At 40.5% G+C, this 27,983-nt stretch overlaps 1 protein-coding gene across 5 annotated transcripts in view; it reads right to left on the reverse strand.

Annotated features, from left to right (window-relative positions):
• Positions 1–27,983, reverse strand: part of DTX2 (deltex E3 ubiquitin ligase 2) — a 53,727-nt gene that overhangs the window by 6,560 nt on the left and 19,184 nt on the right. For 2 of the 5 annotated variants that reach the window (XM_072136337.1, XM_072136338.1), the window contains exons 3-8: positions 20,666–21,272; positions 17,531–17,589; positions 11,875–12,009; positions 5,638–5,708; positions 5,016–5,174; positions 2,964–3,125 (exon numbers count right to left, since the gene is read on the reverse strand). In XM_072136337.1, coding sequence (XP_071992438.1) covers positions 2,964–3,125; positions 5,016–5,174; positions 5,638–5,708; positions 11,875–12,009; positions 17,531–17,589; positions 20,666–21,272 — 1,193 coding nt within the window. The remainder of the gene's footprint in view (positions 1–2,963; positions 3,126–5,015; positions 5,175–5,637; positions 5,709–11,874; positions 12,010–17,530; positions 17,590–20,665; positions 21,273–27,983) is intronic. The other 3 variants (XM_072136339.1, XM_072136341.1, XM_072136340.1) reach the window with 3 other exon arrangements.

A 27,983-nucleotide genomic window follows, 5' to 3' on the forward strand; every position in this document is an offset into this window, starting at 1 on the left:
CACACACAGCAGGGGGCGCCAGCACCAGCAAGCACATGGAGCAGCCATTACACCATTATACAGGCTGTCAGTCATGGACTGGGGGTGTGGCTGTGCCTCCCACTCATGAATAAGCTGGACAGCTTGAATATGCTAATGACTCATTGGACAGTTCACAGGTGATTTGCATACAGCTTTAGGACCTCATTGTTTAGATTTACAGGCATGTAGAGGGACAATGAAGTGATAGAGGCAATGCTCTATAATGGCAGTTTATGAAAATATATTTAGTTTAGGGTTTTTTTTTCGCCTGACAGGTTCTCTTTAAAAAAAAAAAATAATTAAAAAAAAATAAAAGGGAAAGATCTCCCAGTTGCTGCATATTTTTCTAGAGAGGACTAAACTATAGAAGATTTGCGGATTACAGTTTTAATGGGGAAAGGAAAGAATGGGAGTATAAATTAATGCAGAGATTCAACAACTTGCACAGTGGTCTTAATATCCATGCCAGCTTCATGAACTTGCACAGTGGTCTTAATATCCATGCCAGCTTCATGAACCCCTTCTCTGACCTGGTGGCCACAAGCAGATAAAAGCCAGAGCTATTTTTTCACGCTGCATGGGTTTTCATAGGTATCGTTGGGGCGAAGATAAAATATAACTTTTAATTAACATTCTTAAAAAGAAAAATTCCTCCAACATGTGCAACAGTGTGTGCAGGGATAGTGTGCCGCACTGTCACAAGTGATTAATATATGGATAAGTAAAAAGGACTTATTCAAGCTCAGAGAGCGCACTCTGTGTTGTTAACAGTTGCAAGTTAGCTCAATGGCCGGTGGGCAGGTACATCTAGAACATATGGGAGATATGTCCATATCCCTTCGTCTATTCTGTGTGCGATAAGGCAGCTACAGAGAATAATTCCTGCTCCTACAAAGTCCTAAGGTGCTACAAAATCTATTGTCCTAACTTCTCATCTCTCCACCTCTACGCGTTTCGCCCCTGATAATGGGGCTCGTCAGGACAACCGTAGAGAATGAGATAGTGGGCTACCACTATCACACGCTGGCGCCCACCATCAGGACGCCAGCGGCATCTGTCTTATGTTTGTGTCCGGAATGAATGTAGAATATAGCACTCGTTCCATGGAATCTCATCATCTACGGTTCTCCTGACGAGCCCCATTATCAGGGGCGAAACGCGTAGAGGTGGAGAGATGAGAAGTTAGGACAATAGATTTTGTAGCACCTTAGGACTTTGTAGGAGCAGGAATTATTCTCTGTAGCTGCCTTATCGCACACAGAATAGACGAAGGGATATGGACATATCTCCCATATGTTCTAGATGTACCTGCCCACCGGCCATTGAGCTAACTTGCAACTGTTAACAACACAGAGTGCGCTCTCTGAGCTTGAATAAGTCCTTTTTACTTATCCATATATTAATCACTTGTGACAGTGCGGCACACTATCCACTGTTGCACATGTTGGAGGAATTTTTCTTTTTAAGAATATTAATTAAAAGTTATATTTTATCTTCGCCCCAACGATACCTGTGATCTATTCCCTTTCAATTGTATCTTTGGTTGTTACCTAACGCAGCTCCTCAGTGACTTTATTTATTTATTTATTTATTTTTTTTTTGCATGGGTTTTCAGCCTGTTTTATACCATCCTGTTGAAAATACGATGTCTGATATATCATTCTTTTTAAGTTTCCTGAATGTTCTTTGATGATCACGGTTTAGAGTGTATAAAATGCTGGGAATTTTCAGTTTCATGCATAACATCATGTCTGACGAAAAGAACTAGTATTCTGGAAAGCTCACCATTAAATACACTGAAAAAGGTATCTCTTGATTTATTCACTGTTCTTCAGATTATTGTAATACAGTACTGATATTTATCAACTGAATAAGTAGAAGGAAGAACAGAAAACACTGTGGTCATGCTATTTTTTTCATTTAGTTTCTTCCCCGTAGAACTTTAGAGTTTAGACAAAAGAAAAGTACATTTTTTAGGAATCCAAAATTTCCTCAAACTCAATTAACCTCCAGGTGGAATTTATTACTGTAAGTATGAATACATATGAATTTAAATCTCAAGAACTATTGAGAACGCTGCAGTGACTGAGATTGACAGAATCCCTCTCCTTATGAATTCTGATATAAGCTCTAGCTCATCAGCACTCTTTGTCTGCTATAATGTAATACTTAGCTAGTTCTTGTTCACACCGACTTTATATTGTGATTTCTCTGACCCTTTGCCTCCATTGTCACTATCCAATTTCCTTTTGATTTTCTACTATTTGTTCTCTTTGAAACGTATTTGGAGATCCTCCATTTGCATTGTCTTTGTCCCCGTATCTGCACTTAGGTAGGGAAGATTGACTAGTTATCTAACTAGCAATTAGGGAATGCCGGGCAATAGACAGCTGAGAAAAGGGTATAGGCTTATGGGAACAGTTCGTCTCAGACCATTTCCTAACCTGGCAATGAAACAGCCTGCCACTAAACTGCTAAATAGAAAAAACGCTAGTTGTGATTTTAGTAATATGTATTCTGAGCAGCTTCACCAGACTATCCTGGAAATCCTGGAAGGTCACAATGTTGGTACCATCAGATTACCTCCAGGAAAGTGATTGCCTAGAAATGTCTACAGGCCTTGGTACTGCTTATTTTTAGCAACTACCAAAATGAAAAATTACAGTGCCATCCAGTTATAACTCTTAATATTACATAATAAATTGATTTTCATGTGATGGATTTAATATAGTAGCTTAACCCTCCGCTCTCATGGCTTTAGATCTAAACATTGTAGACAGCAATAATAAAGTCTAAAGGAAATTAAAGGGCAGACAAAATGATTGGGCTACTGATACAGTCTGAGGCAGACCCTAGCATATTTCACAAAAACTCCCATTGGAGAAGTTGACGATCCATCCTTTTACTACATTCTCAGCCATTGCTGAACTATCAAACAATACCTGTATTCCAGGACTGATGGTATACACAATGTGGATTGTGCCACAATCTTGATGGCCGGGCAAAGGTTGAGAGATTAGAAAAATGTCCATTTTTCCTCTTGGCTGGGTTCCAGTTTTTTCACCATATATTGTCTTGCAAGCTGGACACTGTAAACTTCCATCCTGTACAATAAGTGATAAGAATATTTTTTCATAGAGAGTTAAAAAATGTGATGTGTAAGAGCTCTACAAATCTTGATCCTAAATTTTAATTCCTTTGTGACCCATGGAAAAGATTTACACATCATAACAATTTAACTTTTACTTCTCCACCGGATAGTGCGGAGACCCCCACAGATCGTGAAAACAAAGGGTCCATTGGACCCCTCGTTGCTCCATCAGATTAATGGAGCAGGCGGCAGCGCAAGAATGTTCTGCTCCATTAATCTCTATGGAGCTGACGGAGATCGCTGAGCGTGGCACTCTGCAATTTCAGTCACCGAGACCCCCACTGATCAGCAAGTTAGGCCCTATCCCGTGGGTAGGGCCCAACTTTCCTTTGTGGGAAAACCCCTTTAACAACTGATCGCCACAGGTGGATCAAAGGAACAGTACAGTTGCTAAAGATCACATAGTTTATCAGTAAGTATGGCGGCATACAGGAACATATATAAATGTTTCTTCCTATTATAACAGAGCGGGACCTAAGTATCCAGGAAATTAATTGGCCTCTAAAATGTTCTATTACTATTTGCCTTACAAGGAACCGGTCATCAGGAGCCTTTTTCTGGCTCCCCCATGTACCTATAGAGTATAGTGTACACATTGCCAAAGAGTAGTAAAACTGGCTTTTTTCCACAGAAAAGTTGGATAAAAGTTTGTTTCTGTATGCAGAGCTGTGTCCCTAGTCCCATGGAAGTGGCCAGTGAAGAGTGGTTTCCGCCGCCACCCTCGAGAATTGTTATACATAGATTTCAAATTAAAAAAAACCTTACATGTCACCCATATCTCCTCCCCCCATCGCTTCCCCCTCAGGAAGTCATGTCAGCCCTACTCCACACTGGCCACTTCCATGGGACTAGGGACACAGCTCTGCATACAGAAAGGTAACCTTTGTATCCTATACACTCCATGCCAAGCGTTTTTCACAGCATAGTACAGTACTGAGACTCCATAAAGCGTCTGAAAAAAAAAAGACTACTTCTTCACCAAAACCAATAATAATATTGATTTCTGTAGGGGCAGTATAGTCCGTAGCCCTTTGCAATTCATAGGGAACATATACAAATAAAATACTACATTATAGAGTACAAACAGTTATATGGAACAATAGGAGTAAGGGCCCTTTCAAGAGCTTACAGTCTATGAGATTCTCACCTACTCCATCTTAGCAATAAAACTTCCTGAGAAAGACGCCTTGGTAATGCTATAAGCGAACGCACCACACCCAAATTGTATGGAGGCGCATGGAACGCCCAACTATGAAACTGATAAATTCTGCATTGTACCTGGCACAACTAAATGAGGTCCCACGGGTCTGCAGAAAGCAAAGCTACAAAAGCTCATTGATATCTCCTTGAAGGGTGATATACCATCATTGTTGCAAGGAGGTTTGACAAGGGTTCAACTTAAAAAGGGCATAACCTTATAGTTATTAAAAAAAACTGAGCCTTTTAGCTGCTGGTACTAAACTATTTTGCCCTTCAACAATTTACATAGATTATTAATACACACAGTCCTTACCACACAGATGGCAAACAATTTCTGTGCCTTGGTAAATATCCAAGTTAATCAAGAATGCAATATCAAGACTGGAGACATACAAAGACTTGTAGATGTTGATTGGGTAGGCGGGGTAAAATGTTGTGTTTGGCAACCGTTTCTTGCGGTTTGACCACTTAACGCTGTACAAACAGAAGTTACAATAGGGTGGTGACAAGTACACAAGACCCTAATGTATGTACTCAATAAACCGGTCTGTCAGGAAGCCTAGTGTATACAAGTCCATCAGTAGTACTAAGAAAACAAAGGCTAGCTGGCACATAAAGGACCAACTGAGAAAGGAATTCTTACTTTGTTCCCACTGTTGTACATTTCTAACATACAAAGCTGATGAAAAATATGGCCGCACTTCTTCAGTTTCCCTACAGCAGAATCCTTGATTTTTTTGCACTCCGAAGACTCGCTGTACCCTGATGCACTAGTGAGGGTCTCCATGCAGATAATACAATCCTGAAATAAATAACAAAACTTTTTAGATGAGCAAAGATGTGATGCTACTGGCCCCTCTGTTAATACTGCTAATGATTCTTTAAAGGGGTTGGCCACTTTACGTCATGTTTTCTGTAGTCTGTGGGAGGGGCATGATATTAGGTAATTTACCAATACAATATACTATACAAAAGGTATACCCACATTACATAAAATTCTAAGTAAAGTAGCTCAACACTTTTAAAGAGTTCCAACACTTAAGAGTTCCAAGTCAAAAGTGGAATCAGTAGTAAGAAGTAAAAGTTCTTATAGTTCCTGTTTGAAATTCACATGTGGCTTTGTCTAAATAAACACACGTCTGCTCACTGTACCGTGCCATGCACCATTGTTCCCATGGCAGCTACAGCTAGCATAAGGCCACTATATATGATCGTGGCCTTAGAGTTATATATTACTATATTTGTATTGAATGGAGCCACTTTACCTCTTCTGGTGGTTTCTGGAGGTTTTCCATGTATTTCTTTACAACTTGTTCTGGGTCAGATGAAATTCCTGCTATGAACACAATTCAATTGCAATTAAATCTGGAATGTAGTAGTTAGACATAATATAATTACATAATTCTGCACCAGATTCTCCCCCAAACAATAATGAAGTAAAGCAGAATGACAAACAAATAGAGAAAGGCAAGAGAAACATAATGTCAACAATCAGCGCTGAAAGTTGAATCTTCTATATTTCAGGGAAGATGACCCGTAAAAAACAAACAAAAAATATATACAGTCCTGTGCATAAATAAATATATAGACAGTGGACTTTTCACCCATTTGCACGACCTATATAATTTATAAATCTTATTGTATAAATATTTAACTGGAGAAATGCATTGTGTGTTAACTGCCATTGAAACAAACTTTGCCTTTACGTTAGTAAAAGTTGAGGTAAGAAACACTCTTCACAGAAGGTTAAATATCATCAACCCCTGCCTCCTGAAGTCACCATCTATGCTTTTCTCAACAGAATTCTGCATAAATGGCTCAGATTACCAGGTTATTGAATGATCAGGTTACAGCTGTAATGAGAAAAACAAGTACTATGTGTTATATGTGTTACACTGCTTAATATGGTATCATTCACCATCTGCAAATAAATTAGAAAAAGCCACAGCATCCAAAGAAGTGAAATGTTTGCATTTCATTAACCTGAGCATAACATCTGCAAGGTTTCCATTCTCCATGAATCTTTATCAAGCCTCCTTGAGAGATAAAAAAGAGGGAGGTGGGCTATTTTCTATGTGTGCCGTTTATTGAGGGGATCATAGTAACATATGTACACCAACTTCTGAGTGGAGTTGAAGAACAACTAACAATTAACTATCCAGAAGAGGGAAACATACAGGTAAATGTAAGATGCTTGTCATATGATGACAAAATGTTCTTAAAATAGAGCAGAGATAAAAGAAAATAAAAACATAACACACAAAAGTAATTACCCAAATAAACTTTGATGCATTTAAAAGGGGTAGTCTACTTTTAACAAATATTGTTTTTGTAAGGCAACGTTATACAATTTTCCAATATACCTCCTGTATCAATTCTTCAAAGATCATGTGATGGATAGGCAGATGCACAAGCCACTATTATCATAGAGAGTAATCGTAGTCGTGTGATGCAAAGGCCTCGTGCACCTGTGTGACATCACATGACCATGGACAGATTTCAATCCACTGGAAGTAAACATAGAAGCCTCTTCTAGAATGACAGCAGAGATCCACAAAACCCTGAGGAATTGATACAGGCGGTATATATTGGAAAATTGTATAACTTTTCATTACACAAACCATAATCAATTATTTTCTGAAAGTGGGCAACCCCTTTAACTGTCCATGCTACAGTTTTATTACACAGTCAAATACAGAGATCAAAAAATATAAAGCTTGCAGATTAATACACCAAGCTATCCCAAAATACATTCTAAAAGCAGTAAACACTGGATGAAAATACGCAGGAAGCTACGCCTTTCCATCATGCTTCCTGCTGCAGAGCGCAATATACGCTCAGCAGAGGCCATAATGGCCTAAGTGGGAAGGATGTTACTGCATTGCACTTACCCATGGCCTCTTCTGAGTGTATGCCATGGGAGGTGCCCAGACACTAGAGACTCCCTGAACATTACAGGCTTCTGCTAACATTCACTCCTCCGCCCACTTTCAGGGAGAAGGTGCTGAAGCGGACAAAATGTATCCAACTGTATGAGCATAAGATATGTTGCAGCACTCTGTTTTAAAGTGATTGGAGCAGTGCATGTACATGGGTCATAGGTTGTGGGTCAATGAATCCGAAGATCCTTTACCGTATAGTCTGAATATGATGCTTCAGAGATAGAAAAGCGATACTCCCATTAAGAAAAGTAAGAACGGTAATGTTGCAAAATCCTCAAAGTGCTGTTTTCTACAAATTTCTAGACCATCACCAATAACATTGTTCCGCATAAAGGAGAACCTTTTAGAGTCCAAAATCCTTATTTTAGTAAAATAAGTGCATATGAAGGTATATATTTAATGGAATATATTACAATGGAAAGATTTGTACACATCAGAATTCAGGATCCATTTCTACTTTTGGCACTGAATACTCACCTGTGAAAATGGCTAAAAGGTTGAAAATCCATACCAATATCACTCCACCTTTGGGGTTAATGGGAGGCCATTAAAGATTTTTTTTTTACAATATTACTTGAATAAAAAGGAAATTGCTCCATGTTCCAAGCAGATGCCGATTTTAAATATAAGGCATGTTGGCCAACATCCGAATAGGAAAATATGCGAAATAATTTTTTGTGAACAAACTCTTAAAGGGGTTGCCACTTTGAGTTTTTAGATAATGTGTGGGGGGCAGAATTTTAGGAAAAACTACCAAATATACAAGTATTAGTTCTCCATAGTTTTTTTTATACAAAGCTAAAGTGAAGATCCCTGGTTCAGGAATGTGTTTTACCTCATCAGCCAGACACTCCTGGCGGTAGATAAAGGGTCATGTGATCTCTAAAGGCCCATGACCAGTCTCTGCATGCTCTACCTCATGATAGTATTCAGCCTCATTACTGTCACCCCCTGTACTGTAGATAAGGGGCTTCCGGAGACTCTGTTTACCAATCCACTTCTCCTTTCAGAATTTAGTCTGTTAATGGCCTAGCACCTGTATATATTGTTCTGTATCTAACAGAACCACACGCCTGCCTTGTCATGTTGTCATATTAAAGGTAAAATAAATACCAAATCTTTGAGGAGTGCAAGAACCACAAGTCTGACTGAATTTGAAAGAAGAGGAGATGCTTATCTCTAATATGTCAACAAATGAATGTTTCTAGATGGCAACTATGGTCCTAGCTGCTATAGAGCTGCTAAAGCCAATTATCTCTGCTGATATACATGTAACTTTGGAGGTGTTATTTTTAATTGTAAAAGGGCTAGATGTAATGTAGAAAATTCTCAAAAAAAAAAAAAAAAAGTTTCCATGTTTTCTAGTCTGCAGTCAGGGGGATCTAGCACCGCACATGTTTGTACATATATCTATATGCAACAGAACTGAGTATGTAGCTAAATGTATGGGGCAGATTTACTGAACAAGACTTGTAGGTTTCAAATACATTTAACGGATCTCATTTATCAATAGCTTCACAGCAAGGCCTCCTGAAAACAACCATACCAGAGGTACAGTAAAGCAGCATTCAGGCATATGATCAAGACCGCAGAACCAATTGGACACCTATGTAAATAAAAAGCTTCTAAAAAGGAGTTGCACCTAATGAGCGAGTAACAAATGTTTTTAACATCTTTATCTACAGAGATGAGCTATAATCACCAATGTAAAAAAAAAAAACATACTAAAAATGGCATCAGCTTTTAAAAGACAAGGCAATAATTAATGCAAAACAAAAATGTGCAGATCCATCATCATATTTTCAAGTGCGCCAACTACCTGGCTCCTCCGACCCGATCATGCAGTGATTTATAGAATCAAAAGAAATCGAAGGTTCTATTGAAGAGATGCTTCACATTTAAAGAAAGCTAATATTAATATATCTGGGAGAGGAAAAAATGCTCCCCAATTTAAAGATCCTTTCTAAGCCTAAAAACATGTATGTGCGATGACAATAACATAAGAAAGAAAGGAATAAATTTTTTGGGTAGTGCAGTATTAATGCTGAGACAAGGTAAAGCAAACCTGTCACCTTGAAAACTTAGAATAATCTACAAGCAGCATGTTACAGAGCAGGGAGAGCAGCACAAATTTCCTTCTGTGTCTTTTTTAGTATAAGCCTTTATGAGTATACAGTGGTAGCCAACAGTATTGGCACCCCTGCAATTCTATCAGTTACTACTCAGTTTCTTCCAAAAAATGATTGCAATCAGAAATTCTTTGGTATCTTCATTTAATTGGTCTTCAATGGAAAACCACAAAAAGAATTGTCAAAAAGCCAAATTGGATACAACTCCACACCAAACATAAAAAGGAGGTGGACAAAAGTACTGGCACTGTTTGAAAAATCATGTGATGCTTCTCTAATTTGTGTTATTAACAGCCCCTGTAACTTACCTGTGGCACCTAACAGCTGGTGGCAATAACTAAATCACACCAGTTGAAATGGATTAAAGCTGACTCAACCTCTGCCCTGTGTCCTTGTGTGCACCACATTGAGCATGGTGGAAGAAAGAAAGACCAAAGAACTGTCTGAGAACTGACTTGAGAATCAAAATTGTGGGGAAGCATGACCAATCTCACGGCTACAAGTCCATCTCCAAAGACCTGAATGTTCCTGTGTCTACGGTGCCCAGCATCATCAAGAAGTGTAGAGCCCATGGCACGGTGGCTAACCTCCCTAGATGTGGGTGGAATTGATGAGAGATTTCAACGCAAGATTGTACGATGGTGGATAAAGAACCTGAACGAACATCCAAACAAGTTCAAGCTGCCCTGCAGTCCGAGGGTACAGTGGTGTCAACCCATACTATCCCTCCACGTCTTAATGGAAAGCGACTGTATGGTAGGATACCCAGGAAGACCCCACTTCTTACTCAGAAACATAAAAAAGCCAGGATGGACTTTGCCAAAACTTACCTGAGAAAGTCCAAAACGTTTTGGCAGAATGTTCTCTGGTCAGATGAGACAAAAGTAGAGCTTTTTGGGAAAAGGCATCAACATAGAATTACAGGCAGTCCCCGGGTTACATACAAGATAGGTTCTGTAGGTTTGTACTTAAGTTGAGTTTGTATGTAAGTCGGAACTGTATACTTTATTATTGTAACCCCAGTCAAAAATTTTTTGGTCTCTGACAATTGGATTTAAAAAATGTTGGATTGTCATAAGAACCAGGATTAACAATAAATCCTAATTACAGACACCTGTGATACCTGTTATAGTTGTTCATTGAAGCCTAGGACTAAAGTACAGCAAATTACTCAAATCCAGAGGTCCGTTTGTAACTAGGGGTCGTATGTAAGTCAGGTGTTCTTAAGTAGGGGACCGCCTGCACAGGAAAAAAAAAAGCCTTCAAAAGAAAAGAACATTGTCCTTACAGTCAAACATGGCGGAGGTTCCCTGATGTTTTGGGTTGCTTTGCTGCCTCTGGCACTGGACTGCTTGACCATCTGCATGGGATTATGAAGTCTGAAGACTACCAACAAATTTTGCAGCATAATGTACGGCCCAGTTTGAGAAATCTGGGTCTCCCGTCAGAGGTCATGTGTCTTCCAGCAGGACAATGACCCAAAACACACTTCAAAAAGAACTAGAAAATGGTTTGAGAGAAAGCACTGGAGACTTGTAAAGTGGCCAGCAATGAGTCCAGACCTGAATCCCATAGAACACCTGTGGAGAGATCTCACAATGGCAGTTCGGAGAAGGCGCCTTCACATCTCAGGGACCTGGAGCAGTTTTGTCTAAAATTCCAGCAGAGCATTGTAAGAAACGCATTGTTACCGGAAGCGGTTGTTCACTGTTATTTTGCCCAAAGGTTGTGCTACCAAGTATTAGGCTGAGGGTGCCAATACTTTTGTCTGGCCCTTTTTTGAGTTTTGTATAAAATGATCGATTTGACTTTGTTCCTGAAGAAAACAAATATTATCTGACAGAATTGCAGCGGTGCCAATACTTTTGGCCAACACTGTAAATGTATTTTTTTTCCTGTGTGTTGATTCATTCATTTCTATGGGCTCATACAAAGGGAGTGGTTTCTGGAGCCAGAAATCTGGAAGTAGCTCCTATTCCTGCCCATGCTCAGGCAATCTTTTTCTGCAGTCATTGCTGTTTCAGTGGACCTCACACCAATGACAGACCAGTTGCAATTAACAGACCACAGGTTCCATTGCCTGTGGCCCATGAAATCCACTTTCACTGCATGGAGCCCAACTTGTATTATATTCACTTACACATCTGCACAGGGTGATCCTACCAGTGATTGCCTGTGCTTCATTCATTTGTGTCTATACAGAGATTGGAGTCAATAGCAATAAAACGCCACTCCTCATGTCACAGAATAGAAAGAGAATCTATTTAATTACTGAAAAACACAAAAACTAGACGACACTCAGCTTCTCCTGCTTTATAACATGTTGTCTACAGAATACACTGCACTTTTATGGTAACAGGTTCCCTTGAAAGTAAAAAAAAAAAGTGAATAAAAAGATGAGAAAAGGGGTGAGAAAGGGTTGATAAGCTACCTTTCTTTGGCATTTTCCTCAATCTCCTAACTGAGTTTTTATCACGTTTACTGGCCACGTGTGGGTTGGTGGGTGCAGGTGCAGAGGTAAGACGTACGGGGAGCCCAGCCGCAGACATCAGAATAGCCGTCATGCCTAGGTATACATGAAAATCCACATGCAAAAAGGAAACAATGGGGAGGAAACAAAAATAATAATAATATACAAATAAAACTAAATGAAATGTGCAAGAAATGTCATATAGAACAAAATAGGCAAAACCAAAATTTAAAAATATGGAGCTTGTTCATAAACAAAATGCTGAAGCTTATGGGATGAAAAATGAGATGAACTGGCTCCATAAAAGCCACTTCACAATTAACACGTCTGAGTACTAGCACATTATTTAAAGACCGATTACTTTTTATCTACTACAACTTGGTTTCCTTTATATAGCATAAACTGTATTGTTTTTTTAGATGGTTAGAAAATGTAACAATTTTCTTATTTCACCTCCAGAAGAATAAGTCCCTAAACAAAATAAGAAATCATTATAATTATATAATAGGAACAAAAAGGGGATTTGTTGAAATGTTTTTGCAGATATATAAGAAGCAAAACAGATTCCTTAAAGGGAATTGGTTATGGGAATTAAGGCCCACAAGCTGTCACCAAATTGTTATCAAGGACATTGACAGATTCTAAATCATGATCTTCTATGTTGGCATTCCACAAAAAAAAAAAAAAAAAAGATCATTCATGTTCAAATGTCCTAAGGCAACGTTGGCAAACCTAAGGGTGGCACTCAAATCTTTCAGTTTTGGCAACCAGACCGTTTCCCAGTACCTAGTTTTCCAGACAGGACCCAGCCTCCTGCAGTCCCAGAATGTCCACATTCAGCGCTATTTTAAAGAAACGCATAATTGGTTGCCTGGGTCTGCAGAAGGACTGAGGTGGTATAAACAGGACTGCATAAGCATTAAAGCTCCTGCTTAAGGCCCCATATTTCTACCTGTTCAGAGGGACCCTGGAGGGAAGCTACAGTGGTTAAAAATTCTTCCATTTGGTTAAACTGTATTAGTATCCTTAGGAAGCTTATACGATTGAAAGATGTGGCAAAGCGAAAAGCAATAAAGTTACTGCTTAAAAATACATTCTTGGCAATTTGTGAATAAGGTTTTTGGTTAGGCACATTAAATAGTCCACCGTCACTGTCCTAGAGAGCTAAAGGACCAGAGGAGAATCTGGTTGGCTTCATGGTCTTCGATTGAATTATGTACAATAAAGGTAAGTACATTATCACACTTATCTTTGGCAGCTGTCATACAGCTTGTGATGATGTATCTGGACTATGGAATGTCAAAGACAGGAGGCAACATCCATGTATGACTCTTCTCCACCTCCGTCACTCATTATAGGTCAGTGTCCGTGAACGTTTAAGAGACTGTGGAAGAAACATATCAGGGCTTCTATGCCAGAAAACTGGCTTAAAATCCCTAAAATAATCGCAATTGCTAGTGAACTGGCAGGAATTGCAATTACTAACCACTTTACGCCATTTCCCCACAAAGGGGGAATGAGGGGCGCGGATAGCTTGGATGTCGAGCACATTTCTACATCAGCGTAGACCTGCCATAGAAATATGCCCTGCCATCCTATGATAAATCTCCCCTGAGTGCCCATATTACAAGCAAAATTCAATTCTTTATTGCAAAAGTACCAAAGTCCTACAAATATCAATACTATTGAAAGAAAGAGGAGTAATTCAGATCATCACTGAAACTTCATTCTTAATTGAAAGAATTGTGGTGCCACAGCTTCAATGACAATCCAGTCCTATCCACACCTCCTTGCTCCTCCTGCAGTCCGAGGCAGCCATGAATGAGCCACAATCAACGCCATTTTAAAGTGACACATCCTGAACCAATTAGAACTGCAGGAGGAGGTGTGGACAGGGCTGGAATATCACTGGAGCTACTGCCCTGTCTGGGGAACTCTGTGATGGGGTGACTGACTATGTGCCCACTGAGAAAGCTCCGAGAGCCAGTTTTGGCACCCCTGCCATAGGTTCGCCACCACTGTTATTCCAACTATTTTAGATCTATTTTTCAGCATAATGCAGAATCTCCTGGAATATAACTGGGAGATCACAGTGATATGGTCACTGTCCTGGATAACAGATTTACAGGTGTTTGTTGGCCTTGATGACATAAGCATAATGAGAAATGGGAAGTTCACAGCAAGCAGAGAGGAATAATGGCAGGCAGTATGCAACTACTGTTAGCTATATGCATAACTATTACAATAAGCATGGCAATAAACGGAAAGAAGTTATATTTTAACGGCAGTATGAAGTGTAACCAAACGTTAATTTAAGCCTTTAATAACTCACTCAAGACAAAGAACTACTTTATAACTATACTTTATGTCAGTAGATCAAGCCATTAATAGCAATGGAAAGGGATGCCCCCTTTAAATGAATGCGCGAAATTTATACTACCATCATTCTATAAATACTCCTGAAAGTCAACTTGATCTCTTGGGCACTGCCCATATTACATGTACATCCTCAAGAGGTTAAAGAAATCCAGCCACTTCAATTAACCAACCAACAGTAAGAGAGAGCTCTCTTACTTCATTGAAGATTCAGGTCATGTGACTGGGGTGATGTGATCTAAGGTCCTTTACCCAGTAAGGGTTGTAACGTCAACCCCCACCCCCCACACACACATATGTATCTGTTTACATGAAATCATAGCATGTTTCCATGGAGAATGGGGAGAAAAAGAAGTCCATGGAGGCATGCTGTAATTTTATGTGATCAGACACATACATGGGGTAGAAGCTGCAAATCATACTTGATAAGAGACCTTAGATGACATCACCCTGGTCACATGACATGCTTAGAAGAGCTATGGGACATGGGGAGGAGCAGATGGGAGGGGCCAGCAGAGCAGGACATGCTCCCTCTGATGCCAGATAAAATAACAGATTTGATTTATGGGGATGTAAGGAAACAACTTTTAGCTCAAAGAAGTCTGTCAGTTAATTAATAGGGCTCTATGGGAACCTGTCACTAGTTGAATTTGTGAAAATGTGATGACAGGTTCCCTTTAAGGCTGTACAAAGAAGGTTCACAGGCTGAACCCTCTTCATAATGAGCAGGTTTCTGCTGTATTATATAACACCTATGGCAAACTGCTGTGGTTGGCGATTGCATCAGTTGTGGAAGTTAACCTGTTAGTTGGCATCACTTCACATAACAGCAGCTTCACATGGGCACAGCCATGTTACTGCCAACTGGCACCCCCATGGCATCATCAGGGGTTGCTAACTGGTTTCCATGACAGCTGGAAACCTCTGGGAGGCTCTGTTGCCCTGACGTTCGGCTTCCCTGACGAAGAAGGCAGAGAGACCTTCGAAACACGTAAAACATTTGTCCATTGAGGCATTCCGTAGGAACGGGACATTACCAGACTTTTGTTTGGACTGCTCAGTGAGTTGTTACCGCCTGCAGGGGCACACTCCACATTCTGTTGCTAACTGCAAGGATTCTTTTTGCCAACTATTCTCGATTATTGCATCCAAGGACGCCAGAAAACTATTGCGGCATACATACAGGAGAGAAGAGACAAATCTCTGTTTCATCTACTACGATTGGGGAGGTACTTTGGTGGACAACCACAGGTATTTATTATATACAAACATTAATCCTACATGTAATTCTTGTACTAGTTATCACACATTTCACAGTTGTTTGGAACATGTGTAGGATTTTGCTGTGTGTGATGGTGAGGACCTAGCTTTTGTTTACTTGTTGGGTAACCTGAAGAGGTGTTGCTTTGTTTGTCGGCAAATGTCTGTTGCAATTATCTGGTGCATGTATTGGGATTAGAGCAAGTGCATGAGAAATTTAAATTAAAAAATCATAAAAACATATCAGGTATGTCTGTGTACCCGATCAAAATATAAAAACTGTTAATCTCAGCAGTGAACCCCATAACGGAAAATAGAGCCCAAATATCCAAAGTGGCACTTTTACGCTATTTTGCAACACATACTGTAAAATTTAGAATTAAAAGTGATTCAAAAAATATCTTACAGTCTTACAAAAAAAAAAAAAATACGCCTTACACCCCTCCATACATAAAAGTATGAAATAGTTATACTCCCCAGAAACTGGTAAAAAGATATTTATTTTTTTTTTTGGGGGGGGGGGGAAACAAAAGGATTTAAGTTTTAAAATATCCATTAAAACGTACCAAAACCTAAATAGATTATGCCGATTGAGAGGTGTCATTTGAAGCTCATAGCGAAAGCCATAAGAACAGTTTCCACCAAAAAATCTTTTTATGGATTTTTCAAAGGCGGGAAGTGAAAAATGGAAACACAAAAATTGAAAATGGCCCGATCCTTAGACTAATTGCCCATCTGTATTGAAGACCTCACTACTAGTATGGCCTATATGTATGCACTCTTTTCAGAAGGGTTGAAGAATAGGACTTAGAGACAATTATGTGAGATCTCTCTCAATTATGTCTATGTCCCAGGCCACATCAGGAGCATGTGATCCAAGGATTAGAGGCCAAGGTAAAGCTGAGCTCCAATACCCCTCACATGCCCGATGAAAGAGCTATAATATGCTGAAAGTAGGTGGTGGATTGTATGAATTCTAGAAATGCCATAGCAACACAGGAAGCTATTATTGTGGATAACATTCTCTCACAGCACTGATTTTACAGGAACTAGTGTCTGGATATTGTACTTCCATTCTTTGTAACCTGCATTCCCTGTGCAGGTACTGGATGGCTTTCCCCAGACACAAAGAGCCTTATGTATCAGGAAAGCTGCAGTGCAACATTAGCCTTGTAACCTATAGCTCCCACCATTCAGTCTTCCAGAGCAGTTCAGACATTTTAATCTGTCTTCAAGTAATAAGAAATGCAGTCAGGAAGAGCTTTCTGGAATAACCTCACCTTGTAATGTAAATCTAAAGCATTCAATAACATTACAAGTATAAAAGGACAGGTGAACTAACATTGTAGTTGACCCAGATCATAAATGATGCTACAAACTTTACTAGCTACAGAAAGTGAAAAAAAAACACCTTTCAACATATCTAGACATAAAATAGTTTAGTAGATGCGGGGATTAAGCAAGCCGATAGAACGCATTATAAAGGAGCCATCCATTACAGTACCAGCGAGGAGCTTTGTGATAGGAAGGGCCTGAACTCCAGCAATCCTCACCGATCAGACTTGACCCACAGTGCATCTGAACAACAGAAGTCTGTATGCTGTGTACAAGCTTAGTGCTAACAGGTCAGCAAAGGCCTCTTCCAATCGTAGGGTATATAAATGGCCCTAAAAGAGGTCATCAGTGGAAAGCTCCTTTACAGAAGGTAAGCAATACAAGCTACAGCTTAGAAGCATGCAAGGCTCTCTGCACATTGGTATTTTCATTTTTTTGCAGATAACATTTGTTAAGGTCAGTTTAATGCAATATATATTTACAAATATAACCTACAGTTCAATAAACTAAACAGGTTGCAATCAAAACCGGAGAGTTTGGAAGTGTAAACTGAAGCTTACTGGGAACATTCCTCAATGTAACAAGGTTCATTACAGAAAACAAACAAGATTCAGATGTTCAGAAACTAAGCCCAATATTTTTATACCTGCAATCGCCTGTTTTATAGAGCTGCTCTTCGGAGTCTGCACAGGAAGGGATGGTATGCTAGAAATTCACAATGAAAACAATTAATTTGGCAAAAGTGATAAAAGATTAACATCCTATCTCTACGTTCATGTTAAGAGCAGACATATCCCCAACTTTCACCCCTTTAAGGTTTTCACAATTGTAGAAATACAATAATACAATTATATTATTTAAGATCGTAGTTCATGAAACACAGATATACCTCATGTCCCCTCGTGATCTGACCCTACCATTGATAATTTAGGCTCATTTGAATACTAAAGTCCTAGAGCTGGTGTAGACTTAAAGGGATTGTCCACTTTCAGCAAATAATTTATTTGTGTGATGAAAAGTTCTACAGTTTTCCAATATTCTTTAATGTATCACAGTTTTCTAGATCTCTGCTTGTTGTCCTCCTATAGAAAGCTCCTATGTTTTGTACCAACAGTACTAGAATTGTACTGGCTTTGTAAGGCTTGTAAGGCTTTCTAGAATTGTAAGGCTTTCTAGCATTAACACTACTCTTCATCATCTGCCATATGGTTCCATATGTAGCGATAATGATGCACCTCTCCTGCTGGCGATGAGCTATGGACAGAATGTGTCTCCTTCCGCCTCTAGCAGATAATTGAAATAATAAAAATAATTATTGTTTGTGTAATGAAAAGTCATACAATTTTCCAATACACTTTCAATTTCTCACAGTTTTCTAGATCTCTGCTTGCTGTCCTGCTACAGGAAGCTTCTATGTCAGGACATAAGCCTATCATACTTACTAACTGCATGAAATGTGAACCCTCTCTTGACGGCTATCCAGAAAATACCAGATTTATACCAGGCGCGGGGCTTATCTGCGGTCACTTTCACCTTGGATATGTATAAGAGATGGCGGCTGTGGCTGGCCTGGTTCATGCAGCAGCATTTTTAGTTGTGAAAATAATATATTATGTTCTCTTATAAAAAATTGCTGGACCTTTTGTGTCACCTCCTCATCCTTATAGACTGTAAGCACTTGTGAGCAGGGCCATCACTCCTATTGTTCCATATGACTGTTTGTTCTCTGTAATATAATATTATATTTGTATATGTCCCTATGATTCATAAAGCGCTAAGGAATTTGATGGCGCTATATAAAATCATTATTATTAATTGTATAATCTCATCACTCTCTGTGATACAAACGGCTCAAGCACCCGTGTGACATCATAACCATGGACAGATATCTATCCACAGGAAGCTTTCTATAGAAATACAGCAAGCAGAGTTCTAATAATCTGTGAGAATTGATACAGAAAGTATATTGGAAAACTGTATAACTTTTCATTACAGCATCAATATCAATTATTTGCCGAAATTGAAAAATCCTTTAATAGTATCTGCTAGAGGTGGAAGGTGACAAATTATGTTGAGTGTCCAGCCCCAGCAGACAGGCTAGGTGCAGCATTATCACAACATATGGAATCATATAGCAGATGATGAAGGTAGCTTTAAAGGGGTATTCCCATCTGGGCATTTATATTTAACTGAATTTATTTTCCATATATAAACATTTCTTCAATTGAATGTTATTAAAAAATATGTTCCTGTGTGAAGATAATTTCTCATAAATGTAGTCAGATGGTCTCTTAGAAACGAGATAGCTTCCTCGGATACGGCCACCTCTGCTGGAGGGAATGCACAAAGACACAAAGAGTGTTTGTATATGAAATATCCGGGAGTTACTGTATGTCCCACAGCCATAGTAATGATTGCTGAAGCCAGGAGGTCCGGCAGGACTCTATAGCGCATGTCTGGCCACTGCTGCCAAAATGTGAGGTGGTCGTATCCGAGGAAGCCATCTCGTTTCTAAGGGACAGAATGACTACATTTATGAGAAATTATCTTCACACAGGAACATTTTTTTTTTAATAACATCCAGTTGAAGAAATGTTTATGTATGGCAAATAAATTCAATTAAATGAAAATGCCCAGATGGGAATACCCCTTTAATGCTATAAAAAGCCTGCAAAATACTTAAACAAAATGATTAGAATTCTAGTACTTTTGGTACAAAAAATTAACCATGAGATCAACCCTTTAAGCCTCATAAACACGACCACATAAAGGTGGCCATGAGCTAGCTGCCCAAATTGTCCCACCACACAGAAACAAGGCTGCTCAGCTCACAGGGTGATTGGAGGGGTGAGCAGCCTTTACTACAGGGCTGAAATACTTGTGTGCATGAGGCCTTAGCTTCACTGCTTAGCTACAGTATGAAAAGCCTCTGCCTCACATGTCAGGGAAAATGCTGTATGAATATAAAAAACTTAAAGGGAATCTGTCACCAGGGACCTCCTTTTCACCAAAGACAGGTTGCAAAAGCCCATCACAGCTAAATTGCAAATATGTCTTTCTGCCTTCTCTAAGCATTTGCATTACAATATAACTGTGTGTTATAACTTACCTTGCACCCGGACAGAATCCTCTGTGTAGTCAAACAGGTTGGGCTTTGGTTTGGATGCATTTAAAAAAACAACATGTGCCTTGTCTGTGCAGCAGACTGCTTAGTTCCTGGCCACCACCTTTGTGCTCCTCTACAGCTCCCTTCCCCACTGATGTCAGCTCACTAGTCTGTGAGCTCTGTGAATGAGCAGGAGGGAAGAGCTTTACAGAAGCACAAAGGTGAGGGCCAAGAGCTAAGCACTGAGCAGCACAAACAAGAGACATGTTTTTGAAATGCATCCAAACCAAAGCCCAACCCCTGGGACTACACAGAAGATTCTGTCAGGGTGCAGGGTAAGTTGCAACATACACTTATATTGTAATGCAAATGCTTAGAGAAGGCAGAAAGGCATCTTTGCAATGCAGGTGTGATGGGCTCCTGTAACCTGTCCCTGGTAACAGGTTCCCTTTAACATCCATTGAATAGTATGAGCTAATTGATTTGGGCTTTATGTTTTGAATGGATTAAAAATGAAAACAAGCCCCACAGCAACAAACTATAAGGGGCACAATGGAAATAAAATGATTTTTAAATTTTTTTCTTGGCAGCAGGTACTATTGTAGAGAACACCAAGGGCGCCATACAAAGTATGTAACAGAAAGATCTAGACATTGAAAAATCTTTCCCGTTTACCTTATTCCGTTAGCAGAAGGTGGAGGTCCAAGAAATTGTATTCCATTGGCAGAGGACGAAGGTCCGGGAAACTGCATTGATGATGGCGGGGGTAACCAAGTGCTGTTTAGCTTTGGTGCAGATTTCGCACTAGTCATTGTGGGTTTTGGATAAGGTAGGTAACCAGCACTATTGTTAGATATCCGGCTGGTGTTTGGGTTATTAGAGGAAGTAGACAAGTTAATCATGGAGTGCCTATACCGAACAGGCATGGGCCCTGCACCCCCACTTGCAAGACACTGATGGCACGCACAGGCAGATGCTTTATGTGCGGGTCCCACTTTTGTAGTTAGTGGATACGGTGTATCGATACATCTCTGGATTTGCCGTCGAAAACCAGAGACTTGATTTGTCTGAACAAGTAGGAGAAAGTCAATGTTATAGCAGAGTCCAAATATTCCAAGATCTACAAATTGCTTGCCTTTGCTAAAGTTTTCCTCTAGAAATATACAAATCTGTGTTTCATAAGCTGTCCAACAGCCATCGTCATTCATCCATTCCCAACAAATTCCCTTAGCTGGTGCCGAGTCCAGGGAATAAAGGCTTTTTCGTATATAACGCATGGTTCCTAAGGTAGAAATAAAGAGAACATTAAGTTATGTATAGATGCATCTTCACCCTTACACGAACGTGTGCCCAGGGCATGTATTGCATCCAGTTCCAAAAAAACATTAGGGAAAAAAAAAAAACAATGCTGAAGGATTTATATACATCCCAGGATATCAGTTTTGCCTGCAGGCACCATTTATTCTAAACAAAAGACATTATGCTAATATAATACATAGCTCTGTTCTAATGGTTACCCAAAACCTCCACTTTAAAAGCATTTCCATTCAAGTCAATGGAGGCAGTGAGAGGTATTACGAGGACAGATGAGTTTCCCAGAGATTATCCTCTGTCCCTTCAGTCACATTTTAATCAGCTTTGTAATACAGAACAATCCGCAGCACGTCCTTACTTCTCCATGTGTTGTTAAAGTTCCTTATCTCTTAGACATTAGAACTTGTCTCTACAATGAGGTAGGCTGAGCGACTATAGGGCCTTTCCATTGCATGATACTGGAAAGCACCTAGTACTTTTTCAGTGCCTACTTTAGAACAGACTGCTTTTAAAGGGGTATATTTATATTTTAAGGACCCAATTGAATATGAATTATTCTAATATGTAATTAATTATTTTAATTTTTGCTCCTCTTAGCAGAGAAATAGTATAGTGACGAATTAGAATGCTACTGGCTCTTTAATCAGTCATGTGACAGTCTGATGGCCACTGGTCACATGTCCACATCACATGTCATGCCCCTGCCTGGGCAGGTCATGTGATCAACCAACCGACTACAGCCAAACTAGTGGTGCAGTGCATCCAGTATGGCCAGCGTGTGTTTTTTTTTGCAGTGATGGCAGTTACACATGATTACTATGGTAACAGAGCAGGAGAGTCTGTTACATCAGCATTGGGAGCAGAGCATAGAACTAAAGGATCATGGTACTTGTAGTTTCCAGTGGCGGCCATCTTGGAGATAGAGAGGCCATAACATTTTGTGAATCATAAAATTAAACTATTTAAGCTCCACTTTTGCTACTAATGACATTGCGTTTTGTTCTATTCATTTATTTATAGCATTATGGGTTTTTGTATCAAATGTTCATATTCCTGAAATACCTCTTTATGTAGCATCACTATGACAATGACGGGGGGGGGGGGGGGGGGACAGTGTAAGAACATATGAACCTTCAGCACAGAAGGGATCTGGTAACACCCCCAGAGCCCTTCTGGCTCATTAGCATAATGCAATAAGTTGATATACATTTTTAGGTAGCTGCTCAAGAAAACGGTGTTACCAAACCTTTTGAGTGTGTTCTGTGTCATGCAGCTGGACTGTGGAAATGCATTTCAATTCGCTATGGTTTTGGGTATGCTTCTTTGTCAGTCATTGCACAGACTTTTATAGATGCTTGCAGCAGGACAGAGCACAAGCTCAACAGAGAATCCCCGAGATCCAACCTTTAAATCTTCTGACTTTAGGGTCAGGAGGATATATTCTTCTCCTGTCTGATGCTGCACTTAGCTCCTCTTTGCCTCCATCCCTAACCTTTGCCTTCTAAAGCAAGGGCAAACACAGACTTCCTGCTGGCAAGCAACAGTGTAAGGAGAGTAAATCTACAAGCTACAGGCAGATAAGGTTTTTATCCAGGGGTGGGGGAGGTAGGTACAGGAGAGTTGACCGTGCATGTTGTGGCTGAGGGGTAAAAGAGCTAAGAATGTTATGTGCAATATGCACCTAATCATCTCTTTTTCTCTATGTCAGATACTAGTGAATGTTCAGAAGCTACATAAAAGTATAGATCTGAACCCTGATAATGTAAGCAGAGTGTCAGCTCTTCTCCATTTCAAGTACAGCTTTCAGTGATCACTTTACAAACAGCATGTCACTGACTGCCCACAAAAAGCTATGTGCATTGCAGCCGTTTTTCATTTTAGTTGGACAAACCCTTAAAAGGTCTTAAAACTGTCACTATGAATGAGATTTTTAGCTGGTGACGGGTCCCAATAGCCTATGCTATTGTAAAAACAGTTCTGTCAGCATTCTGAAACAATTCAGCAGTTTATAAAAGTTTTATTCACACTACCCGGCTCCCTGCCAGTAGCGTGTAGGGAGTCCCAGAGGAGGGGCTGCTGCAAACCTGTGTGTGCCTTTGTCTCCTATACATCTAAGGGCATTGAGCAGGTAGGGGAGGGGAATGGTGTGGAGGAGAGGCAGAATGCATGAGTAGATACAGACACAAATAAAGGCTGCAGCTGCCCTCCCCGGGACTCCACACACGCTGCTTGCAGGGAGCCAGGTAATATAAATACTACTATAAACTACTGAAATGATTCAGAATGCTGACAAAGGCATTTTTTAAAATCAGCATAGCATAGGCTACCAGCTAAAAAGGACATCCCTGGTGACAAGTTCGCTTTAAATACAAAGTTTGTTTTAATGTGTAGGTACATTTATGATGACCGTGTCCGATCTTCCAAATGACTGAAAGCTTTTTATGGAACACAGGAAACCTAGGCCAATAAACACCTCTTGATGATATGTACATTGTTTGGAATCATGTATCTATAGCATCTATGGAGTGTGTAAAACACAGCATATCCTCAAGGTTACCGTACATCCTTACTCTTCCTTGAACTGCTTTCAGATGCCTGAAACTAATTAACAATCCCAAACGTGAGATTTAAAACAAAGATGCACACAGACAGTTTTATTGGCAAGTTTTCCAAGATCCTCATTACTTCAGAAGTGCAGATGTGATGCAGAATTTCCCATCATTGTTGTTAGTGCAATGGTTCACGCCACTTAACATCTAAGCTTGCTCAGCTTCTTCCGTGAAACAGCTGAGGCATGCTACTTACTATTCCCACGGCTCATCCTTCAAAGAGACACCTGTTTATGTAACTGCTTGGCATGAGAAAAAGTTACTTCACTGTGTATTAGCTCCTGACATGGTGAAAAAACAGGCTCATCACATAATGCACTTAAAGGGCATCTAGCACCAGAAGGAAAGACTATATGCAAATGACACCTACTCCGTGCATAAACTACACTGTAAACAAACGCATGCACATGAGTAAAAAACAATGCTTTATTAATTAACGTACACTCAAAATGCGATTTCTCCCTAAAGGGGGCATAAAAAGAAGGCAGACACAAAGAGACAACGAACAGACTAAAAGACAATGCACAAGAATCAGGTGTAAATGAATATACAAATGGCTATCCCTAGCACTACAAGGCCACTGTGTTTGGGTATGGACTGTAAGGATTCCAAACCAGCCTATATGGGCAGCAGCAAAAACCCACAATAGGGTACATAATAAATAAGTGGGAACCCAAATAAGGGATGGCATTAACCACATTAAACAATAATGGTGAAAAAGAGAGAACCTGTCAATGATACAGACCGTAAATGTGTGCACAACCCCGACACATGTTTCGCACAATGGGCTTCTTCTGGGGGATATATACATATACACACGGTAAATACTTGAATATAAGCAAAAAAAATGTTCTGAAAACCCATACTAGGTTTATATTCCGCACACCTTATGTATATGTATTGGGAGTGTACTGGTAACAAGTGCTGGATCTTATTTTCAAGGTATATTTCAAATGATTGGAGGCATCCCCACAGATTTGTCTGCTGGGGCTGTTGGAGGATGATATGGCCATTACAAATAACTTTATAGGCATGTCTCGCATACTTTATCAGGCTCAAAAGCTAATAGCAGCCAAGTGGATTCAACCGCTCCCTCCCACTCTAAAACCGCTGAAGGAACGCCTTAACCCCTTGACGCTCTGCGCCATAGCTGTACGGCGCACAGGTGAGGGGGTGTATGAAGAGGGCTCACAGGCTGAGCCCTCTTCATACACTGGTGGGGTTTGTTGCATATTACCAATAACCGCAGTTGGTCCTTGCATTGATCGCGGCTATTAACTCCTCCGATGCCTTTAAAAGACAGCGCCACCATCTTGGATCGGTTGCCATGACAGCCACAGGTCTTCGTCAGACCCAAAGCTGCATGTGGCTCATTCCAATGTATACTGTGCAAAAATGCCATATACTGCAATACAGTAGTATTTCAGTATATGGTAGGAATAATCAGACCATCTAGGGTTAATGTACCCTAGAAGATTTAAAAAACTGTAAAAAAAAAAAAAAAAAGTAAAAAATCTAAAAATTTCAAATCAAACCCTTTCTCTAGAACTGATATAAAACGTAATAAACAGTAAAAAAAAAAAATCACAGACACAATAGGTATCGCCGCTTCCCAAAATGCACGATCAAAATATAAAAACGGTTATTGCCGGTGGCGAACCACATAACCGAAAATAGCGCGCAAATGTCCAAAACGGACATAAATGGATGAATGGATTCATCGCTTCATCGATCTGCTGTATTATGGACTTCTGTATAACCGTACTGGGGAACGGGAGGGAGGGCAGAGAATGGGAAGATGTTTGTTAAGGTTTTGTTCTCAGTGTTGTAAACGGTAAATGTGTTGGTGTAATTAATAAACACGTTCTGATTTAAAAAACATTTGTGTTTACAAAAACGCAGTGTAAATGCAATGTTAACGCATGCAGCAATGCATGGGTTAACAAATGCAGGTATCAACACATTGTTAACACACAGTTAACATCAGGTTTACATTGTGTTTTGTAAACGCAAATGTCAACAGTAGTGTGATTAGGCAAATCACGACTCCTCAGCTGTTTTAATGTGTGTTAAAATGCAACAAAAACGCACTGGGGGACATTTACTATGGCGTTTCCGCCAGGTTTTTTTGCGCTCTGACAGCATGTTCTGTCTCCGACCTATTTATTAGCTGGCGGCGCCAGAAAAAAATGACTTTCTGCCTGCTCAGATTCTTCTCCAAAAAGGGGCGTGGCTTTGTCAGAGTGGTAACTCAGACACAATTAATATGTGTCGCAGCCATTTTTGGGCTCTGTAAACTGTTGGAAAGCAGACCAAAACAAATTTGGTCTAGCAGGGACAGAAAACCATGCTATTGCACTCATGTTTGCTGCCTCAGTACAGGTTCTGGTCCCAGGGACAGAAAATGGTCTCGGTGCCAGAAATGTATGTGCACAGCTACACAATATTAAATGTGTATCTAGTTTCAAAGAGCAGATCAGTAACAAAGCCAATGCAGACACCGACACTTGATGTAAAATGTCCCCTGCTATGTGACGGTGCCCTTAGGCTACATTCACACTGCCGTTGCCCGCCCGTACCGTAGCGGGCAACGGCAGTGCACAGGGAAAGGAGGAGGAAGTGAGCGCAGCTCACCCCCGCCCCTCTCCATAGGAAGTTATGGCACATAGCGCCGTACTACGGAGAAAGATAGGACATGTCCTATCTTTTTCCGGGGTATGGAGCGGTACGGTGCCGCACGTGTGCTACACCGTACGGCTCCCGTAGGGCGCTGTGCGTCCATTGCCGTCTATGGGGGACGTATATCGGCCGTATATACGTCTCCCATACGGTAGTGTGAATGTAGCCTTAGGGCACATTCACATGGCTGTCTGCGGGGACGTACATGCGGCCGCAAATTTGCGGCCACATGTACGTCCCCATAGACGGCAATAGCGGCGCTTGTGGCACCGATCCGGCCCGCACACAGCAAAAAGATAGAGCATGCTCTATCTTTTGGCGAGTGTGCGGCCGTGCGCCGCCTCCTCCTTTCCAGCACACGGCGGGCATACCGCGTGTGAATGGACCCTTAAGGTGATGCCACACATGGCGTTTTGAGCCCATTTTTGGTCCGTATTTAAGCTATCCATTAAAAACCGCATGCGTTTTTTGAAAACTCATCCGTGGCATTAGCCTTAGAGTTCCGCCCTCAGAGTTCCAGTTCCAGAGGGAAACGATTACCTCTTACTGGTAATGCTGATCAAAGCTGGACTGGGTTTGATTAAACGCAGCAGCTCCGATTAGCTCTTTAGACTCTATGGCCTGCTCCTCCAGCAATGCTGTGACGACTGGAGAAGGGAGAAGCGGTAATAAGCTGCATCTTCCTTCTCCCTAGGGCAGTGCTGGCGAACCTATGGCACGGGTGCCAGAGGTGGCAATCTGAGCCCTCTCAGTGGGCACTCAGGTTGTTGCCCCAGCACAGAATTCACCAGACAGGACTTGAGGGATCCTCCTGCAGGCCCGAATTGCCCAAAACGTGAAGCATCTTGGTCTACCTGAGTCTGCAGGAAGAGAAGGTGAGGACATGGTCAGATTATCATTGGAGCCATTGAAGCTCCTGCTCTTGGCCCCACAATTTTTCATGTTCAGGAAGCTCCAATGGCAATCTGAATTTTCCCACCTTCTGTCAACAATATTGGTGTCCTCAGGACCGTTGAAAGCTGTGGTATAGCACGGAGCAAGAAGATTTCAATAATTTAATGCTAGAATTGCCGTGTTGGCACTTTGCAACAAATAAGTGGGTCTGGTTTGCATTTTGGGCACTCGGTCTCTAAAAGGTTTGCCATCACTGCCCTAGGGTCTCCGGGTGTCACCAATGATTAAAAAGCATTGCCCTTATACCTGGTTGCAATGTTACAAAAATCAGTTTGTAAACTTATATGCAACTCACCTGATGTGAATTATTCACGCCAATTGAGTCAAGCTTATTAAAAATGTTCCTGATGAACAGGCGATTATATCCAGCTGTATGTAGAGCTCTGTTACAAAAATTGGGCACTTAAAAGTCATGTGATTAGGATGACCTAGGATCA

The sequence above is a fragment of the Engystomops pustulosus genome, chromosome 2 (assembly GCF_040894005.1).
Source record: "Engystomops pustulosus chromosome 2, aEngPut4.maternal, whole genome shotgun sequence".
Classification (NCBI taxonomy): Eukaryota; Metazoa; Chordata; class Amphibia; order Anura; family Leptodactylidae; genus Engystomops; species Engystomops pustulosus.